We start from the raw sequence: 21,579 nt of genomic DNA, 5'->3' as shown, positions 1-21,579 counted from the left end.
ACACAAAGATCAATGTCCACACATCTCATTGGATGATTGTGAAATGTTTATAGCAAATGTGAAATTGTGTTACACACCCCATCGACCCGCCACCCAAGTAAGCCCAACACACCCCCTCCACCCTCCTACCTCCCCCCCGAACACCAGTGTCCAAGGATGCTCATTGTCAGTGGGCAGACGCTATTGCAAGCCCCCTCTCCGGGTATCAGGGGCACCCCTGCCTGTGGAGCGCAGGTTCCTCCCAGATCTACGTTGGGGGCTGCCCTGGACGGAACTTGCAACGGATGATGTCTCTGCCTGCTCACGTCCATGCATGTCCCTAAGGGTTTGTGAGAGCTCAGTGAGCACACGGCGCACAGCGGCAAGTTCAGCACATACGTCTTTGGACGTCACATGCAGTTCCCCCCTCAGGCTCTCGGTGCTTCTCTCCATTTGTACTCTCAGGCTCTCGGTGCTTCTCTCCATTTGTTCTCTCAGGCTCTCGGTGCTTCTCTCCATTTGTTCTCTCAGGCTCTCGGTGCTTCTCTCCATTTCTGCCCTTAGTGTCTCTGTACATGTTTCTATGGCTGCCTTGGTACCCCCACATTCATCAGCATGGTCCTTGAGGAGCGTGGCCAGTTGCTGCTGTTGCACGATCACCTGGTCGAGGGACTGTTGCCTCTGCTGGGCCATGGCCATTTGCGGTGGTGTCACAGAGGGGCTGATCACCTCATGTTGCCTTGACACAGGGCTTGTGGGGGATGGCCAGTCGTCGTCTTGTGAGTGCCCCTGCGTGGTATCCTCATGTTGTACGGGATGAAACAAACAGTGGGATTGAGACAGGTCATGGATGGATCGTACATCGACATCACCGTTTTCTGTGTCGGAGCATGCTGCCATTAATGCAGTGTCACCTATGGTGCTGCTGCCACCAGAAGCAGTGCCTTCTGTGGCATCCATTGGGGGGGCCTGTGGTGGTGGTGTTGTGGCCATGCTGGCTGCTGGGGTGCCTGTTGAAGTCCCCTCCTGTGTGCTGCCACTTGATTTGTGCTGCTGCCGTGTCTTGATGCGTGCAGCTGAGGTGGAGGGTCTTTGGCCGTTGGTCTTGGCCCTCTTTGCAGGTGTGCTGGTAGGGGTGTCCTGGAGCTCGTCGTTTGAATCGGACCCTGTGGTGGAGTAAAGGAGGGCGAGCGTTATTAATGGGTCTGTGGAAATTGGAATGGCAATGTATCACATGCATTGGGGTGGTACCTGAGGGTGATTTGGGTCAGGGCCTTGGAGGTGGTTTCATTTTTGTGTGGATTGAGGGTGCAGTTGTATTGCAGCCTGCAGTTAGGGGGTGCCTGCTGCACGTGTAGAGGGTGTTTTTAGGAATTTTAATTATTTATTTATTTAATTTGACTTTTAATGTCCGCTATCAGGCCAATGTGAGTGGACGTTCTCCTGGACATGTGTTTCTGTTGCACTATGTGGACACATGGTACTTCACATGATTGAACATTGTGGTTTTAGCATAGTTTTATTTGGGCCACCTACCTGATTCTTCGGATGTCTGCACTCCTTTCTCCATCCCTCCGACTCCCTCTATGGTCTCCATTCCAATGGTGGAGGCACAGATTTCTTCCCAGGGGGTCAGCTTGATGGGTGATTCCGATCCTCCCCCGGTAGCTGTGGCAATGTTACGGTTGGCGGATAGTATGCTCCGTACGCGTATCCGCAAGTCGTCCCATCGCTTTCTGCATTGCTGTGGGTTGCGGGGTGCGGTCCCCACCGCACTTACCCTCTGTGCCACCAGGGCCCATATGGCCTTCTTGTTCGCAAGTGCCGTCCTGGTCATTTGCGTCGAGAAGACGACGGCAGCATTCTCCTGGAGGGTCTCTGTGAGCACCGTGAGTTCCTCACGTGAGAAGTGGACCTGCCGCTTGCGGTCGCACGCTTTTTTCGCTACTTTTCCCATTGTTTTGGTTTCACTAGGGTGGATGACGGGTTGGGATGTCTCTCAGGGTAGTGTTTTTAATGGTTGTGTGAATGTTCTGATTTTATAGGTGTACGGCGTGCTGTTTCCCGTTCCGGGACCATGTTTTTGCTTCCGTTTCCGTATATTTACGGTCACCGTATTTTCCGATTGCCGCTCTTTACGGTGACCGCTATGTCCGGTGGCGGAATTGCACCTAGGTCGCCGTACGACGGCGGTGAGGGGCGTTTTGGGGACATTTCCGCCATCGCGGACTTTGCACTTCCGCCAAGGTGTAGTGCTCGTGCCCGATGGGTCAGAATTAGCCGCACTTTACTCTGTCGTGCCATGGCGGAAACGCTATTTACGCTATGGCGGTCAGGTCAGTTGCTTTCCGCCAGGGTCGTAATGAGGGCCATTGAATATAACCTCCTCCTGCCTACCAAGCAATCTAAGACTTTTTCTGGGCAACTAAAATATGGTGGAGCAACTAGATGACAAAGTCCCTTTACAGCTACTGAATATAATCTTGTCTACCGCCTGCCTGCAAACAATTCCACGGTGTTCTGCTCTTCACATTGACGAGGAATGTCATGGGGACGACCCACAACGGTAAGGAGCCACAGTGGCAGCTCGCTTGCATGTACTTGATTAAAGACTTCAGTAAACACCAGCGGTCATACATGGTGACTCCTTACAGCTGGTTGTAAGCAAGAAGACGATTATGTCTGCACCGATGGTCTTAGGGGGAGTTGATACAATGCTCCTGTGTACTTAAGCGCCATGGAGATGTGGGCTCATGACTTATTGGTCGGGTTATGAGGCCATGTGGGGTCAGGTGAGGGGTTTGCAATTTTGAAATAATTGCTCAAATAAGGGTCACAGGTGCAAATGGACCTCCAGTGGCAGGAGGTCTGAGGGGTCATGTGTCGAGAAAAAGGGGGGGCTAGATTGTTTTTTAAACCGAAATCAAGAGGCTCAGGGGAGAGGGCAAAGAATGCCCAGCACCTCCTCTGACCTAAGATTGGAGAATATATAGGTGGGGACTGTAAGTGAAATGGCTGGATGGGGGAGAGGAATTCTCTAAGCCCACCCCCTGCCGGGCGACACTTCCAAATCCTCACCTTTCTGGATGTGGAGGGACCAAGGAGGATGGAGGGTGTTATGGGTCATCGGATAAGGCTGGGCCCCCTCCGGCATACATGCTGGGCACAGACACAGGAGCTCTGGAGTTCAGTCAGCATGTGGACCCGTGCGGCCCTTTTATTGTGCAAATGACATCACGTGTCACTGCACACGTGGCACTGCACAATCCTTGGTGGGGGGCGGGGGTACAGGTATAACATCGGGGATAGCCAAGCCCTGCCACCTATGTTCTCAGCCTATGCCCACCCCCTCCAATAGAGGCACAGAGGTGAAAGAGACCACAAACAACATGAGAGAGAGACAGATCAGAAGAACAGAGATGGAAAAAATGGAGCAAATATGAGTGAGAGATATAGAGATGGCGAGGAAGAGAGAGCGAGAGAAATAGAAAGCAAGGAAGAGAAAGAAAGCGAGTGAGAGAGAATAGGCACAGAGCTGAAAAGATAGTAGGTGACCTATGAGAGAGAACTGAAGAGTGAGAGATAGATAGATATAGAGAGTGAGAGATAGAGAAAGCTCTATTCGGTCTTTTTCGGTAGATGGCTTTGTTGCGCCATTGCCCCGCACTTCCCAGCTTGGTCCTCTGGTTTCTTTCTCTGTTCCTTGTGTGTGTTGTTTCTGCTTTGCACTGTGGCTCTTTCCACTTTCTCAAGCTTCTGGTGTTTCTCTCTCTCTTATACCCTCTGATAGACTCTCTCTGTTAGGGATCTTCCATATTGCATGATCTTGACTGCTTGGAAAACACCACTCCCCCTCGCTCGCGCCAGCAGTAGCAGTGGTACGTGAGCTGAAGATTGCCTTCTATTTTGTGGGAATATCGTTTTCTTCTGACAGTGTACTTAGGTGGGGGGGAGGGTGGTGAGGGGTCCCACATGGAGCCAACTACTACCTTTCTGGGTTCTTTGGTCCTGCTCGGGATCTGTGGAAGTGGACGTTGCGTTTCAGCCTCTACAATCCCTTTCTTGCTTCTTCTTGCTGACAGATTTTATCCATCAGTGGTGATAATTGGGTACTGAGGCTTGAGCCTCATTACTCCATCTTCTCGGGTTGAGTATGTAGTCGTGGGTTGGGTTTCTTCATGGTCTGTGTGGGTTTGTCACAGTAGGGCTGGTTCCACTGGGTCTTTGATGTGACGGTCCACGGGTAGCAGTCAAAAAGGTTTGCAGTGGTTGCAGTCAGTTTTCTAATCACAGGGTTCGGGTTCTGATCCAGTCCTTGGCAGAAGTTCTTACTCAGCTTCGCTAGATGGTCGTCCAACATCTCGATGTCCAGTTCTCTGTGAAGGTCAGCTATCCTTGTGAAGAGTGGAGCTCCAGACGCTATCCGCAGGGCTTTGTTCTGGACTATCTGAAGACTCTTCCGGTGTCGCTCATGGCAGGTCTTCCATGCTGGGGAGGCATACGTCAGGGTAGGTATGATGATCGCCTTGTAGACTTTGATCTTTGTCGGGAGTGGCAGGGACTTGGTCTTCAGGAGTGGGTACAGCGCTGCCACCCAATGCATTTTTATAGGTCTTATAGGCCCGTCTGCGGGTCGGGTCACATGATGAGTAACATGGAAAACAGACTTATCATGATACCAACATAGCTTCCCAGAAAAGTGCTATTCATCACAATATACACACAAAGAGAAATGCATACTTTACTGTACAAACAAGAGGGAATTGTATAATTAACAGGTTTAGATAAGAGGCTGAGATGTATGTATTGTTTTTCTTTTTCTATAGAAAAAAGAGAACTGGCTACCCCTCTCTCAGTGCTGCCACCTAGGGCCAAGTGAACTACAGTGTATTAATGAGCAGAAGAAATCACTTCTCAATTAGTGCAATTAGGCAAAAGGAACAGAGTGTCGGAACATGGAACCATCTTATATCAGGTTAAAAACAACACACAATGTCATCTTTTATATTAATTTATTCAAAGTATCAAAGTATCAAAAATGCTCACCAATAGTTAAAACAGATAGAGAAACACAGCGAGGAGTACAACACACGTATTACAAATACTATTGCATAATCCTACATCCTTCTCGTTTATAAAAATGAGCAAAAAACAACAACAGGCACAGTCTATACACTGTAGTTCACTTGGCCCTAGGTGGCAGCACTGAGAGAGGGGTAGCCAGTTCTCTTTTTTCTATAGAATCTTTAATATACCTCCCGTTGGAGCCATTGGCCCCCCGAGAACAAAAATTGAGGGAGTTTACCGTTACTGATATAACGTTGTTTTTCTTTTTTACATACCAGCAGTTGGCGCCTTATGCCATATTCTGTACACCCGTTTACAAGTCATACATTTATTTAAAAAGTTGTTTAGTGGCAAGCAGTTGCAGCTCATCCATAATGGGCAATGGGACGCCAAACCACCAATTCTCGAGGAATCACTGAGCCAGTCAAAGAAAAGCTTGGAAACATGTTTTACATTTTCCCCAGCGCGGATGTTCAGAGGGCCATGCAAGGGTGGGGGTGTTTTGCTTCCCTAACATTGCATAGACCCGTGGGAAAGCAGCCTGAAGAACTGCAAGGCCAAATGGGCACAAGGAATACTCCTACACCTCCTCACATATTCAGAGGTCTTGAGGTGACGGTTCCTGCTGCTCCGGGTCCACCGTAGATGTCGGGGAACCAGGAAGGTCCTCCCCCAGTTTCCTGGTTCCTGTCTATGTTACGTGTGCTAGTTGGAGGGCTGAGTTCAGCTTGTGAGAAGGCGGCGTTGAGTCCAGAGGTGGAGCAGTTCAGAAACAAAGCTTTTTTTATGTGTATGTACGCATGTATGAGAGGGGTTGTGTGTGTAACAGTGCTTGTGAATGATAGTGCACTCTGAATGTTGTGTATGTGTTCATGTGATAATGATAGAGCATTGTGTATGATGTAAGGTGCGTATGTGAATGGGTAGGACGGTGTGTGAATGCGGAAAGGGGCAAGGCTCGGGGGGTACATTGGGGCAGCCAACATGGACTTTTTTTTACAATTGCATGGCATATCTTACTGACATGGGAAAAGCCAACTTGATGAGTAATCCTACGTGGGAGTGATGGGAGGCTACATTGGGGCAGCCAACATTGAAATTCCCTTACAGTGGAATGGCATGTTTTACTGACATTATTGACAGAGCCAACTTAATGAGTGTTCTCACATGGGGGAGAAGGGAGGACTACATTGGGGTAGCCAATGTGGATGTTTTGTCAGTGGAAATTGCGTTCTACTGGGATTATGGGCAAAGCCATCTTGATGAGTGTTCTTATGTGGAGGTGGGTTGAAGGGACTACATTCGGGCAGCCAGTAAGGATGTTTTGTACAGTGGCATGGTATATTGTACTGGCATTATGGGCAACACCAACATAATGAATGTTCTTATATAGAATGCTGGCCTACATTTGTGCATCCAGTGTGGATGTTTTTTTTACAGTGGCATGGCATGTTTTACTGGCATTATGAGCAAAGCCAATAAAATATTCTTGCTGGAATAGTAGCCTTTATTGGTGCAGCCAGTATAGACATTTTCTAATAGTTGCATGGCATGTTTTAGTGGCTTTAAGGGCAAAGCCAACTTGATGCGTGTACTTACGCAGAGCTACTGGCGAATGTTGTTGCAGTGGCATACATGTTTGGGCACAGCCAGCATGAACATTATTTTATTTTTGCTTATATTGTGGGCAACTGCATCATGAAAATACCCCTGTGCACTTTCGGTGATCTGGCATCTATTGGATTTTTTCTTTTGCTATTCTACGAACTTGATAGTAAACTCTGCTTTTTACCCAATTATTTACGGAAAGTAAAATACACCATTGTAATCCATTATTTTGACAAATACTTGGTGGGGGAGAAACCCCTTCCACTTGTCTTAGTCGGACGGGGCTCCCTGGCTATGCACGGTCGCTCACACAAACTCATAGGAAATGTTTACGCCGGCCCGTCCAATTAAACGATTCACCAGCTGCCACGGAGGACAAGACAGGTGGATGGCTGGGAAATGGTATGCATGAATGGTATGCATGTGTGTGGCTTACTTCTATTTCTTTTTTCTTTCTATTTCTTTTTTTTATTATTATTATTTATTTGTTTTGGTTTTAAATGAAAAACCTTTACAAAACCACAGTGATAACTAAAGACAAAACAACTAGATATGATACATACAAAATGAAGATAAAAAGAAAAGATGGCAAGAAAACCAGGGGCTACAAGGGGGACCGATCGAGGCCCTGTTATGCTCATCTAGGTGGCAAATGTCTTACACTTATAATAGTATAGAGAATTTTCCCAAAACTTTTACTATTGAGGCCGTGAGCATAATCTCTTGACCAGCGATCAGCCTATCCCAAAAAAAGTCATGCGTTAGGCTCTCTTCTTTAGCCACAAATCTCCTAAGTAACAACAGTCTTGTTTCCAAGTGCCTTCGCACTCCATTAGCAAGTGTCTTAGGGATTGTTGGCTTGGAGAGACACATGGTCTTCATAGTTTTTTTGCTTGGTCCCCCTGATTTCTTCTAGCCAAGATTTCCCCAGTGTGAGCTAAATTGAGTCTCAATCTCAAGAAATGATTTCTTACTCCCTTCTCAGGAAACATTTGGAGATAGCGAGGGAGAGAACCAAGCTTTTTGTCCACCTTTAGAAAAAGGTTTGGAGGATTCAGGTTCCTTACTCCGTCGATACTAGTGATCCAGAGTCTTATTTCTAATGACTTTTTCACTTTCATGGGATTGGTAGCTAGGGTTTCTGATGTCAAGTCGAGCCTGAGCAGGATATCTTTCACTTTCTTCTCCAGACCAAGGAGTAGTTTGGAATTTTGCATTTTTGAGATGTTCTTTTACATCAAAGTATAGAGAGGACTGGCCTGCTGTTATTTCACGATATAATGATATGAGTTTCCACTCAGCTCGACACCCCAAGGAGGTCCAACCCAGTTCAAACCTTAGGCTCACAAGAGAGGTGCACAGTGGGGGGGCTAAAGATTTTTTCCACAGGAGACCTTCTCGCTTGTTCCATTCGAAGTGCCAAAGCAAAGGCTTCGCTTCCAGACCGTACAGAAGGACTAGAACTGCTTTGCCCATGTAATACTTGATAAGCGGGAGTGATGAGAATTTACAAAATTTTCCATTCAATTTTTTCATTTGAGGGATGATCTTGATGTGCTTCACGATATATTATTTTTGTAGCTTCCTGAACAAGACTTCTCTTAGGCCATGGTACTTTGTGTGCTAGGGCTGGGGTCCCTTTGCCTGGAGTGAGCTACAGCCACATATGGACAATTTCCATCTTTTATTTTATTGTTGGACAATGACAATCTCAGCCTTCTAGCCACAGTGTAGCGGCAAGCCCTGTATCACACAAAGCCGTCTGCATCATTCACACAGTTTTCAACCTGATTCTGTATTTTTTTGGGAAGCTACACTACCCAGACTGCTGTCCCGGGAGGATAGCTCAGCGGCAACGTGCTCACCTTGGAAACAAGATTACACGAAACAACACAGATGTGATCCCCGGGTCCACGCTTAGAGACCTCCGGGTATTAAGCGTGTTATATATATGCAACTAAGAGACATATTCCTGTAACAGCGCATTGATGCCCCCGGGCTGTGTGAGCGCTTTAAAAAGGCAAATAAATAAAATAAATATATAGTAGTTTTAGCAACATTGCTGGCACTTGGTGCTGTAGCTTTTTGAAGTTTGGTGAGTAGGTGTTTCTAAGACCTATGCAAAGTAGATCCCGTAGTCCCTAGATGTCATGGCTTGGCTAGTGCTTTTGTCAAATTCATTGGATGGTTGGGTTAAAGTTGGTGTCATATCTGTGGGTGGAGGATTCAGTTGATGTCTTCCCTTGACTGATGTATTTGCCTGCGGTGAGAATGAGTGATTGTAGCTGATATCGTACCCATGTTTCTAGGTTTTCCGGCTGGGACTGAAGCATTGGCAATTATTGGGGATATATGAAAAGGAGTGTACTAACAGAGATTATGGGGTAGATCCTTATCCTCTGCAGGTCCCTCCGTCTGGAACAGCCTCCCTGCCTCTCTCCATCTTGAGCCGAACCTCCTTAAGTTCTGGAAACCCCTCAAGACCTTCCTCTTCTCTTCCTCTTTCTCTCTCCCTCAACCCTGCTAACCTCCTTCTCTTTCTCTTTCTCTCCTGCATCCCTCTTTTTTTCTCTTCCCCCGCCTACCCAGTTCACTGACTGGTCGCCTGGTGCACCTCCATAGCCTCACCGGTTGTAGGCCCCCCCCCCACTCCTGCACTTGCCTCCGGGTCTCTGCACTCTGCTTGGCACTACTGCACTTGGAATATGTTCCATGAGAGGGGCAACCACTCTGCACTTAACCCAGAGCTCTGCTGGACTGGGCGCACTTGTTCCCTCTCCCCCTCCCTCACACTTCCTGTCTGTGCACTTGCACATGCTAGTACGGTAGTTTATTGTTCTGTATGTCCTTTTCCCACCCCCTCCCCCACTCTTTGTCACACACTTACACTAGTAGGTATGCCTCTGGACTAGTACGCTAGTTATTGTTGATCATTCGGAATCTTCAAGGCCTAAGAATGACGACTGTATTCCATTGTTCCCTTCCTGCTGTGAAGCACTTTGAAGCACTTAACTTGTGTATAAGCGCTTTACAAAAAAAAAAAAATTACAATTACAAGATCCTTATTAAAACATGCTACTGACATCGCCTCCTATTTAACTGAACATGATTTAGACATATGTGCTATTACTGAGACCTGGCTATTTAAGGCAGCTGGACGCATCCTATCCCTCTCAATCCCTGATGGATGCAAACTTTTGAGACAGGATAGAGAAGAAGGTAAAGGCGGTGGCGTAGCTGCCATCTTTAAGGCAGACATGGACGGTATTGCTGGTTGTGAAACAATCCACTTCAAAATCAGGACGAACCCTGAAACTACCATTAATATAATGTTGCTGTATAGACTTCCCAATCCCATGAGGGACTTTTCATTACACCTGAGTAACCGACTACTTTAATTTCTTAAACCTAACCCTAAAGATGTCTTAATGGGAGATATGAATCTTTGGCTGGCCTGCAAAAAAAGATCTAGCAGCCAAAAGTATAGAAAAATCCCTCAGCAATCTTGTTTTCTTACAGCATGTCAAAGAGCCAACACATATTAAAGGAGATGTTCTCGACTGGATCGCCACACATAACGTATCCAGGAGTGATCCAGTGCCCATGGCCAGATCATTCCTTCATTCATCTGAACATCATATGCGCAACTCAGAGAAAACAATGCAAACCTACACGTAATACTAAAAAACTCACACCAGAAGCTATGAAGAAATGGTTGTTGCCATTAATTACAAAGATTGAAATGGCAGATAGTGCTAATACAACGAGTAAAGGAATCCAAAGTACTTTACAAATAGCGTTAGATACCCTTGCACCTAGAACAAACTATAACCTATTAGTAAATGTAATAGCTAGTTCACACTAGAACTACAATGCCTCCAATCAAAGAGAAATACATATTTTTACAAATGGAAACATTATAACCTGGAGAATAATAGGCAAGCCTTTCAGGAAGATTCTCAAGTTTTTAAAAAGGCTATGATAGAAACAAAATCAAAACATGTTAGACTACAGAATTCACAGAGTACAACATGAATCCGAAGAATTGTTAAAAATTCTGAAAGAACTAGAAACACTGTGCCCACCCCCGGAATATCTGGCAATTAAGAACGCATATTGGGGTACATCCATTGAAAAAGCTATGTTAAACAAATTGGATACTATTAAAAATAATATTGAGGTCAAGAGAACAGAAGCAATCCCTGCACAAGCACACACTATGATGCATTTGGATAAAATGGAAGGACCTGCTTCCAACTTCCATTCAGTCACGCAGATAGAATTAACTGAAATTATTGAGAAACTTAGACCGACCAATCGTAAGGGGGATTCTTGTCCGGCTGTAAGAGTGTTCCGCAAAAATGATCTACCCCCTTACCAAATTTGTCAACACCTCGTTCCTGGAAAGCCATGTTCTGGATCACCTAAAAACAGCATGGATTTCGCAATTATTGAAGAAGACCTGTCTGTGCCCCTTTAATGCTCTTAATTATAGACCCATCACGAACACGCCCTTCTTGCTATACATTTTGGAACGCGTTGAGTATATCCAGAATTCAGAATTTCTTAACAATCACAAGATTCTACATGACAGGCAATCTGGATTTAGACTGGGTCATGGCATGAAGACAGCACTGCTGGACCTTAAGTCTAATCTATTGCATATCATGGACAGGGGTGGGACATCTGTCCTGTTGTTGGTGGATCTGTCGGCCGCTTTTGACCTGGTGGACCACCATTTATTGGTTGCCAGGTTGAAGGAGGTAGCTAACTGTTCTGATACTGCCTCCGCTTGGATACAATCCTTCCTGAGTAACAGAACGCTTAACGTATGCAGTGACCTAGCGGACGCTCCACCAAATCTCCTGAAGTTTGTAGTCCCTCAGTGTGCTTGCCTTTCACCCTCTCTTTATAACACGTTTACTATTCCCCTGTTCAAGCTCCTGGATAGAAATGGTATCAAATTCACTAACTATGCGGATGACACGCAATGTGTCATCCCGTTGTCAGGAAATTATGAGCAAGACACCATCAGACTGAATGAAGTCTACGATATCATTCAAGCATGGATGGTAGAGAACGCCTTTGCACTTAACAAGGAAACAACGGAATTTATGGTTGTAGCTACACCCATCAAAATAAAAAACCTTGGTGATAACTATAAAAACTTCACACTTGCAGGGCACCATTTGGAGACCAAAACAAAGGTTAAAACCCTAGGTATTGTCTTAGACCAACACCTCAATATGAAGGCGCAAGTGAGTCATCTGGTATCTTCATCAGCATATTGCTTAAAACTTCTCACACAATACGCGTGTTAATCTCAAAAGCCAACTGTGAAATAATAGCAAGAGCAATCATTGGGTCTAAGATAGACTATTGTAGTAGCCTACTCAGAGTATAGTAGATTTCAGATTATATAGAACAGTGCAGTTAGTGCTATCGTGGGGCTGAGGACGTTTGATCATGTAACCTTAGCAAGAAGAGCCCTGCATTAGCTGCTGATTGAATAGAGGATTACATTCTGCTTACTGGTCATGGTGCATAAATGTATCATGCACGTGGGGCCTGTATATCTATCCAATGCCCTGACTGTTAAATCCAACATAAGAATGCCCAGGTGAAATGACACACTACCGCTAAAATAGTCTAGATGCTCACTCACACAAGTGAAGCATGCTGCTTTTTATGCAGTAGCTCCCATGGTCTGGAACTATCTCCCGGAAGAACTGAGAAAAATTAACCTGATCGAAAACTTCAAGAAAAAGTGAAAACACACTTGTCTAGATAACGAGTTGTCACATTTTTCCTGGGTATCGCCTCCCTAGCCCCTTCAGCTGAGCTTCTTGTTACATGTCTCGGTTCTTCGTCTGCATTGTTGCGCCCATAAGCCTCTGTGTCCAGAGGTGCGCAGTATAAATTATTAAAGTAAAGTACGTTTATGGTTATTTCCCAAAAGCAGTATATCAGTTTTTGTTTTGTGTAGGCAAAAGCATTGCTCTTCTTTGCTAAATAGGAATAGATGTGGTTGAGAGCAGCTGCCATGTTGGAATCGGTGCCCTTATCTGGGATGCTTTTCAACGTCGTCGACGTAGATTTGGAAAACTTTTAGTTGCATTTCCTTTCCTTAGGGCCTGATGTTTATGTTAAAAAGCAGTGAAGGCAGCAATGATTCTGCCACTGAACTGTACTTTACCGAACATTTGGTGGACTGGTACTTGCCTTTTAGATTGGTTGGCTCCGGTTAAACAATGAACACATAAGCAATCCAAGTGCTCTCCCAAGAGGCTGCCTTCCTCCCAAATCTAAGTCTTTTAATGGGCAAGTCACGGTCTACTTTGCAGTTTATATTATACTGCATTTAGAATGCCCATGCTATCTCTAGCACTGACATTGGGATACATTGTTTGTCAATCAGGGTGGCTGTGGTGATCCCCTGTGCTTGTTTAATCAACTCTCCTTAATTTTGGTGATTACTGAGGACTGAAGTGTGATTGATTGGGTCGCAACAGAAAGAGGTGTCCTTGTTGTTGATAATGACATATAATTGTCAAAGTGTTCTGATTAAAAAAAGATCAGCAATTGAGAGTGTTGACAACATTTCGGGCACTCACAAAACATGTTTCAACAGTTTGCTTTAGTTTCTTTTCTATACCTTCTTCAGGACAGTACTTCTTTAAGACTGTTTTCTTACTTTGTGCATATGCATGGTACAGATCCAATGATATGTTAACGGTCTTGAATGACATTGATGAGACAGAAGAAATAGAAAGATGTTTTGCCAGCAGTTGCTTCTTGGGTGCACTGAAAAAGAATATTTCGGAAGAATAATCTGAAATGTCTCTATTGTTGTTTTCCTATATTCCATTTGATCTCTATTGGATAAACATGTGCCTTATCAACGTGGCCTTTCTATATACTTGATATAAATGTGTTTGTTTTGTGTCTCCTAACTGTTGTAATTTACTCCATTATAGTCTGTCTAGCGCTCTGACACACTTTGGGCCTGGTTTGTACTTTATAATGAACCCCCCCAAATTAAGACGTATGGCATATTTTTTGGGAGAGGAAGTATTGAAAATGCTCTTATAGCAGCATCAGGGGTGGGAATGTAGAGGCTTGAATTTACTGTAAAGGCAATTGTGCCAGCGACAACTTTGCATCAGAGAACAAGAACAATAATAATAATATCAGGTTCTATGTAGCCCTTCATGCCAGATTACTCCCTCTTTGAAGTACTTCAATGATTACTGTTACTAGTACTAATTAATTGCATTCAATGTACTAACCTTAAAAAGAATAAAGGTCAGAGTCGGCCCTCTTGGGATTTCAGCTTGCAATGTGCCAGCCTTGCCAGGGTCACACACTCCACCTGTGCACTATCCACACAATGGACCTAAGAGATGGAGGAGAAGGATGGGGTCTTATTTGCTTTCTTGGGGGTCCAGTGAGAGGGTACGCTCAAAGGATCTTGAGTTGTAAGAATGGCCAATGAGTTGATTGATTCTTTGGGATACCCGGGGGTCAGGTTAGGCTGTCCAGTGACTCCATGTGCACAACAAGGTTGGTGAAAAGTACTGACAGTAGAGCCACATGCTCAGAACATACGCCAATGCCTTATAAAATATGTACTTCTGTCACTTTAGCATGGCATGCATCATTGACTAGTTTGTGTGACGCTTATGTTGCAAATAGATTTTTACAATGTGCTCCTCTATGTATGATATTAACTCTCTTCTCTTTTTTCTCCCTGTGTTTTCTTCTTATCTTTCCATTTTTCTGTACTCTTGTTTTGCTCTTTGTTCTCCTTCCTTGACCCTGTTCTGTCTACCAATTTTGTCCTACCAATGTATTTCCCCTGCTTTTGTCCTTTTTTGTCTCTTTCCACGCTACCTCTTTAATTTGTTTGTCTCTTCTCTACTTTCTTTCCATTTTGCTTCTAACCTGCAATAATGCTTACATTTCCTTTCACCGATCGCCCTCCCATCCTTCCTGTACATTACTGTTGTCAATATTTTCCTTCCTTCTCCTATCTATACTTTTTGTTGGTTTCTTTCTCTCTGGTTCTCTACATCTCCATTACCACGTGGACACCGAACAGCAAAGGCCTGTGAAGCAGTCGTTCAGCAAATCTCTCTGCCGAGAGTCCCACTGGAAATGCCTTCTGCTCTCGCTCCTCATATATGGCTGCATGGGAGCCATGACCTGGTGTCAGATGACCAAGGTTACCAGGCTGACCTTTGACAGTGCCTACAAGGGCAAGTCCATGATGTACCATGACAGCCCTTGCTCCAACGGCTACGTGTACATCCCTCTCGCTTTCCTAGTGATGCTGTACGTGGTCTACCTTGTGGAGTGCTGGCACTGCTACACCCGCAATGAGCTGCAGTACAAGGTGGACCTGGATAGCGTGCATGAGCGCGTGCAGAAGATGCAGCAGGCCACGCCGTGCATCTGGTGGAAAGCTATCAGCTACCACTATGTGAGAAGAACCAGACAAGTCACTCGCTACAGGAACGGTGATGCCTACACAACCACTCAAGTGTACCACGAGAGGGTGAACACTCATGTGGCCGAAGCAGAGTTCGACTATGCCAACTGTGGGGTAAAAGACATCTCCAAGGATTTGATGGACCTCGACAGCTATCCTGCAACCAGGCTCCGGTTCACCAAGTGTTTCAGCTTTGCTAACGTAGAGTCAGAGAACTCCTACTTGACGCAGAGGGCCAGATTCTTCACAGAGAATGAAGGACTGGATGATTACATGGAGGCCAGGGAAGGGATGCACCTAAAAAATGTGGACTTCAAAGAATACATGGTGGCCTTCACAGACCCTGACCATCTGCCATGGTATGTTTCACACTCTGTCTTTTGGGTGGCGGCCATCTTTACACTGTCTTGGCCGCTGAGAGTCTTGAATGAATACCACACATCATATGTCCATTACCATGTTGAGAAGCTTTTTGGGTTTGACTTTGTGCCAGTAACGCCTGCGGAAGAACGTTCCTTCTGTCGGAGGATGCCACGGGTCAACACAGTGGACAGCACAGAACTAGAGTGGCACATCCGTTCCAACCAGCAGCTGGTTCCCAGCTATTCAGAGGCTGTGTTGATGGATTTGGTGGGCCTGACAAACAGCTGTACCGGTTACTCAAGCTGCAGGTACACAGGAAGTTACAGGCAGAACTGTGAGCGATGCCATGGGACGATAAGCAGCTCGTCAATCTTTTCTAGGAGCGCCTTAAGCATCTGCAATGGCAGTCCCAGGATCCCCTTCAGCAGCAGCCGCTTCTCTCTGGGGCGGCTTTACGGCTCCCGGCGTAGCTGCTTGTGGCAGAGCCAGAGCGAGAGCCTCAACGAACAAAGTTGTCCCAATGAACAGACCCACCTTTCCAGCCACATCACTGTGGAAGAGGAGCCTCCACCCTATCAGGACGCCCTTTATTTCCCTGTGCTCATTGTCCACCGCAATGAGGGCTGCCTGAACCACGACCACCGACGTATCCACCGCAATGGCTCCTGTGTGGAGACCTCACTGTGACACTGAAGGGAACTGAAAACTCTTTGTGAAATCCAAAAAAGGCAACTCAGAGCTGTGGATCATTCCAAGCGTAGAGTTGCTCATGGATCAATGAGACCCACCAGTGGGAAACCACTGTGGGGGAAAGCACAGCGTCTCCTCCACATGAGGTGAGAGTCAGTCCCAATCTGAGGTCCAGCTCAACCACTTTCACTCTAAGCCAAGGGTTTAATACCTGCGTTATCTCAGCAATATACGGCGTGTTACTGAAGCTGCACTCTGTCTTCAGAAAAGGCATCTGGAGACAGGTGGTCCATGAAACACTAGAGTCTGCCTTCCGCCCGCTTCAGTGCAACATCACAAGAACAGTGCTGGTGGCAGTGGTGTCCAAACTCTTCCACTAAAAGCTGAAGCAAAGACCAAGAGATATGCATTCACAGGTCCTGAGCAAACAGGGCTGCTTCCTACCTCTGAGCATTCAACACGAGAGCTGGGGAATGCTTCGCCAGATGGCTTCACCAAGGCGGGTGGCATTGAGGAGATATCACACCTGTCTACTAAGGACCAGGGGACACCTGGATAACATCTGCTAAACCTAGCCTCGTTTCACCACGAAGGAGGTTTCAGAATGGATCTCCAGTGGAGCGCAAAAACTCAATTAGTAGTCCTGAAGACTCCTGTGTGTTCACGAGAGGGTGGGAATCTCTTACAATGATGGCGCAGAAGAATAAGTGGAGAAAGTCACTGGAATTAAACTCTGTTTTTTAATAATGAAAGTACATTATGTTGTTTAGCTGTTCATATTTTGTGTAATAATAAGTACATGGGGTGGGAGGGTTGCAGGATTTCTCGCTCTATATCTGAAGGTGGGTTGACCCTTGATGTCCAGTTTATGTGGATAGTGACACCGGTGTGGTGGAAGGGCGTATGGGAACGGCAGGCTTCCAGAGGATGAAACCTGTCAATGATGGTGCCCGTTGCACAGAGATGAAGGATTTGGCCATGGGCCATGCCAGGTGCTGTGTGGATGTCAGGGGGTGCAGGTCCTGCCCATTGGAACCCTTCATAGCCGGAGTTTCTCAGAACAAAGGGTAAAGACCAGCGGGTGGTTCTGCATCCATGTAATGGGAGGCGAAATACTGGAGGCACGGAGCAACAGGTGGAATCTGGGCAGATGGAGTGAGCCAAGGAGCTTGGAAGTCTAGGCTCTTCACATCGGATAGATCTGGGAGCGTCGGATGCTGAGTGGCTGAGTAGAAGCAAAGCTATCAGAAAGCTCACCATGTTTTATAGTTCTTAGAAGTAGAGTTCCTGCACCGGGCATGTCTGAACAAGAGAAATGCCCGCTCATGCACATGATTCTGCCTTGAGCGCAGTGCGGTACCTGATATGGATAGAGGACCATCTGGAAGCACCCGTACGATGCAGGAGCTCTCAGGAAAGTACGGTTCATGCCATGAGGATCGATACATGCTCCCACACACCAACCTTTTTCCTCACTAAAGACAGCAGAGGGGCATGGCTCATGGTGGCATTAGCAACAGGGGTACGTGGAAAATGTTGACCACACCAAAGTGGGAATTCTGGATATCTTGGGAAGCATGAGGATTTACAATGCTGCCATTCGCTCAGCGACTCACATGCATGGGCCATGTACCACTCTGCCATCCCCTCAGTGGGTTGCATGGCTTGTGCCATGAGGAAGTACCACCCGGCCACCCTCTCTGTGAGTCGCATGACATGTGCCCATTGAAACTGAATCTAGTTGAGAGGAGGCCTTAAAATGCTAGATTGAGAACTGCCTTTACTATTGGGGGTCCTGTGCAGCAAATGTTTCCGGGAAAAAAACGAAACGACAAAAATGTCGGCACTGGAAAAATTACCGAATTACCATAATCTCGATCAAGAGGATCTGGGGTGCCGGGGGTGTCCATCGCTCTCCTTGATCGACATTATGGGACTTTGAGGGCGGCAGGGGTGTCCCCTGCGTCCATAAAAAGGAAAGCGGGCTCCCAATCATGGCATACGAAATAAGACGGGTTTCTCAGGAGCACAATATAAGGCCAAGTGTGAGGTTGGGATAAAAGCTCTGATATTCTGGTTTCACCATTGCCACCTTTGACACTGTAGGATATCTGGTCATGTTTCATAAGTCAGCCTAAGCATATTCATTATTATTGCATGATCATAAGGCCGGGGCATCACAATGAAGAACCTTCAAAATGTACCCAATGCTCTGCAAAGTACATACATGCAGTATATTACTTGCTGGCTCAATCACTGCCTTCCTCTGCATGCATTGGAAACGATGGAGGGTAACCATGTCTCCCGGATAGTTCTGCTGCAACCGGCGCCATCCAGCAGACCTGAAGTTGTTTTCTGGGATGCATGGCTTGTTTTCCCTGCAGCCTTGGTAGGAGGTACATCTGTGCCATATTGATATCTCCAAATTCGTGATGGTTAAAGGTTTGGTTCTTCTTTGGTCTTTTATGCCTCTACCCCTGAGGAGTCTTGTCAATAGGGGATTTTGTAAACAGATTCCAGGCTATAGAAGTGTGTGAAGCTGTTGGTGAGATGGCCATCACCTTCTACTGTTATTTGCCTGTGCAGTTCGGAGACTGGAACTAGGAAGAGACCCAATGCCATCACCTCTTCTATTGTCCAGAGTAAGATCAGACAGGAAGAGAACTACTTGCCAGAAGTAGATCATTGAAAACTCAATTTCTGTAATACGAGTGGTGGGAGCGGGTGGCATCTGGTCGCACGTCACGCTACCAATGGCAAGCATGGTCTGGCACAAGGTCCAGATGTCTGTGGGCATCTTTGCTGCAGTGCCAGTGCTCCCAATAGATTTTAGAACTTCACTAAACAGAAGACTGAGCATGATACAGGAGAGACCCCCGGCTCCCAGTTCATGGGCGACAGCATGCACACGGGAAACACGGTTGGGTGTCACGCGGTCTGGTGGCCACATCTCGGAGAAGTGGTAGCCAAGCAGCCGTCATGTGCTATGGCTTTCCCCTGGCTATAGAGCGATCAGGCTCGGGCAGCGCTCAATTCCTCCGTGACTCACTTTTGAATTTCGTACTCTACTACAGTTGATTTTCATTTGCAAAGCACTGTTTTAGAGGAGGAATGAAGTATGCACTACTGTGCACGCTGCAGTAAACTATAGCCATGCATCTTTGCTGTGGGGAATGTCAGATTTTATAGGATGTTCACAGACCTACCCACATAACTGCTTCATAATGTGCGCCTGAAAGCAGAAGGATAGAGGGATTCTGGATGATTGATGGGTAGGGTATTTCCGCCCACTTGGATCTATCCAACAAACATATTCTATTTTCAGGAAAGATAAAAGAGTATTTTCTGTAAGAAGTGTGTATTTTGTACATGTAGATATTCTGAACAGTGTACAGTATGAATTGTGTTATGATGTCTGGGTGCTTGGGGGAGACACAAGATAAAGCAATACAAGGCAAGGAAGAGGAAGACAAGAGTAGCAAAGAGAAACAGGATCTGGATTAGGGAAACAGGATGAGAGAGTGGAGTTGAGAAAGAGGGTGGATAAAGAAAATCAAAGAAGGGTGAGAGCAAAAAGGTGCTGAGGGGGGTCAATGAAAGAGAGGTGTTGGTAGCAGTGTGAGAGAAGATTGGATGATAGACGTTTCATGGTAGAGGTGATGGATTTACCATGCTATAGTGGAATATGACTTAGCCTGACCCATCTTGAGCAAGTGGCTTAGCTCTTTGCATGCATGGACCCTCATGAGCTATACCATCCCGCTATGCACCAGTAAATGATGACGGGTAAACCGCTCACCCATTTTGAATAATATGTCTGTCCTCAGGGAAGACCTTGACAATGCCCACCATTTTATCTGAGTGGCTTGTCCAACAGCTTAGGTCTTCCAGGTTTAGCCCATGGCACTGGGCAAAAGAATTCCTGGTGCTAGCCTACAGATAACTTTGTGGATGCAAACCCAACAAAACCTGGTCCCTAGGGAGCAGATGGCATGGAGACTGAGGGTACCCTCGGATAATAGAAGCTTGACACTGTGCCATTTTGTGTCGGAGCTGCATCTCTGGATAGATGCAAATTCCAAATTGGCCAGTCCCGGGTTTACATCCATTTCACGTTCTTTCAGAATGATCAAGCTTCTCCCAGATCCTGCTCCACGCGTACCTTCTCTCTGTTGCGGGAACTCCTGCCACATTGTGTAATCATCGCAGTTCAATCGGGTCAGCCCAAATGACCCCACTATAGACTAGACTGCAAGGGAGGCACACAAACCTGAGCAATCACTGGTTCATCTAACCACAATGGCTTGAGGATTTGACATAAACGTTGGCATGTCCCTAAATCCTTGCATATGTTTTCATTGGCTTGTCAAGGCACATGGCATTGCCAATCTCCTTCAAGTATCGCACAAATGCTCTTTGTATAAAGGGCAAGTCGATGGGCGGAGAATTGTTTCTTGAGATGTCTGAAGAGTGGGCTTTGGTCACTATGCAGGTGTCAACTCGTAGGTTAACATGCATGATGCTCCACTGAATAAGAAAACAAGAGTAATGACCCTACATATGTCAGCAGAAGCGTGTGAGTAGTAGTGTAACACGTACATTGCCTTAGTATCCAGTTTTTGTAATGGGCGGGCTGACATGCGGGTGGGTGTGCAGGCTCTTTTGGTCTTGGGTGAAGGCCGAGATGGGGCTGGTTCCTGGAGAGACTACAAACATATACATGATATCATGGGTCTTAGGACTTACACATAGATCTAGTCTTGTGTTCACAGAATCTACGTCGGACTCCTGTGCTATGAATTTCTATACGTGTACATAGACTGTGTCACACTGTTGCCTTTTTAGTTGGAACTTCGGAAGATTGTAAACCAAATGCGTGTAATAAAGTTGCCAACAAGTCACTTATTCCATCACTCAAGCCCTGTTGCTGTGTCAATCTTTGGATATGTTATCACCGAGTACACCTAGATGCGGGCGTGTGTCTATTTGAGAGCGTAAATCATAAAGGAATAAATCCCCCCATCACTTGCTAAGTATCAGCCATCCATACTGCTTTTACTGGTACAGATAAGAACACCAGCCAAAACAAGCCAAAGTACGATGGAGGCAAGGACAATTAAGTTAGTTCTCTGCCCTTACCAATGGCACTAGTCTTGACATCACCCTAGCCACTCTGCTGCCTCCAGAATGCTTCCTCTGGCCCACAGGGTAGGATATGATATGGCATTTATAGCACGCCTGTACACAAGTGTTTCTAGATGCGAACCATGACCCAAGTCAGTCATTGTGCACACACAATGTGTTACCAAGCAACCAAACGTCAAAGAAATATCTGTATATCTACACCTTGCAGGTCACTCTGGAGATGGTATCATGTCTGC

At 46.1% G+C, this 21,579-nt stretch overlaps 1 protein-coding gene across 1 annotated transcript in view; it reads left to right on the top strand.

Annotated features, from left to right (window-relative positions):
* The window catches only part of TMEM151B (transmembrane protein 151B), a 100,910-nt gene extending 79,794 nt beyond the window's left edge, over nucleotides 1-21,116 (top strand). The window contains exon 2 of the mRNA XM_069608867.1: nucleotides 14,756-21,116. Within this exon, the coding sequence (XP_069464968.1) occupies nucleotides 14,756-16,195 (1,440 nt within the window). The 3' untranslated portion in view covers nucleotides 16,196-21,116. The remainder of the gene's footprint in view (nucleotides 1-14,755) is intronic.
* Nucleotides 21,117-21,579: the final 463 nt, after the last annotated feature.

Source organism: Ambystoma mexicanum, chromosome 4q, assembly GCF_040938575.1.
Source record: "Ambystoma mexicanum isolate Mex_15411 chromosome 4q, UKY_AmexF1_1, whole genome shotgun sequence".
NCBI lineage: Eukaryota > Metazoa > Chordata > Amphibia > Caudata > Ambystomatidae > Ambystoma > Ambystoma mexicanum.
This window is presented reverse-complemented; position numbering and strand designations above follow the sequence as displayed.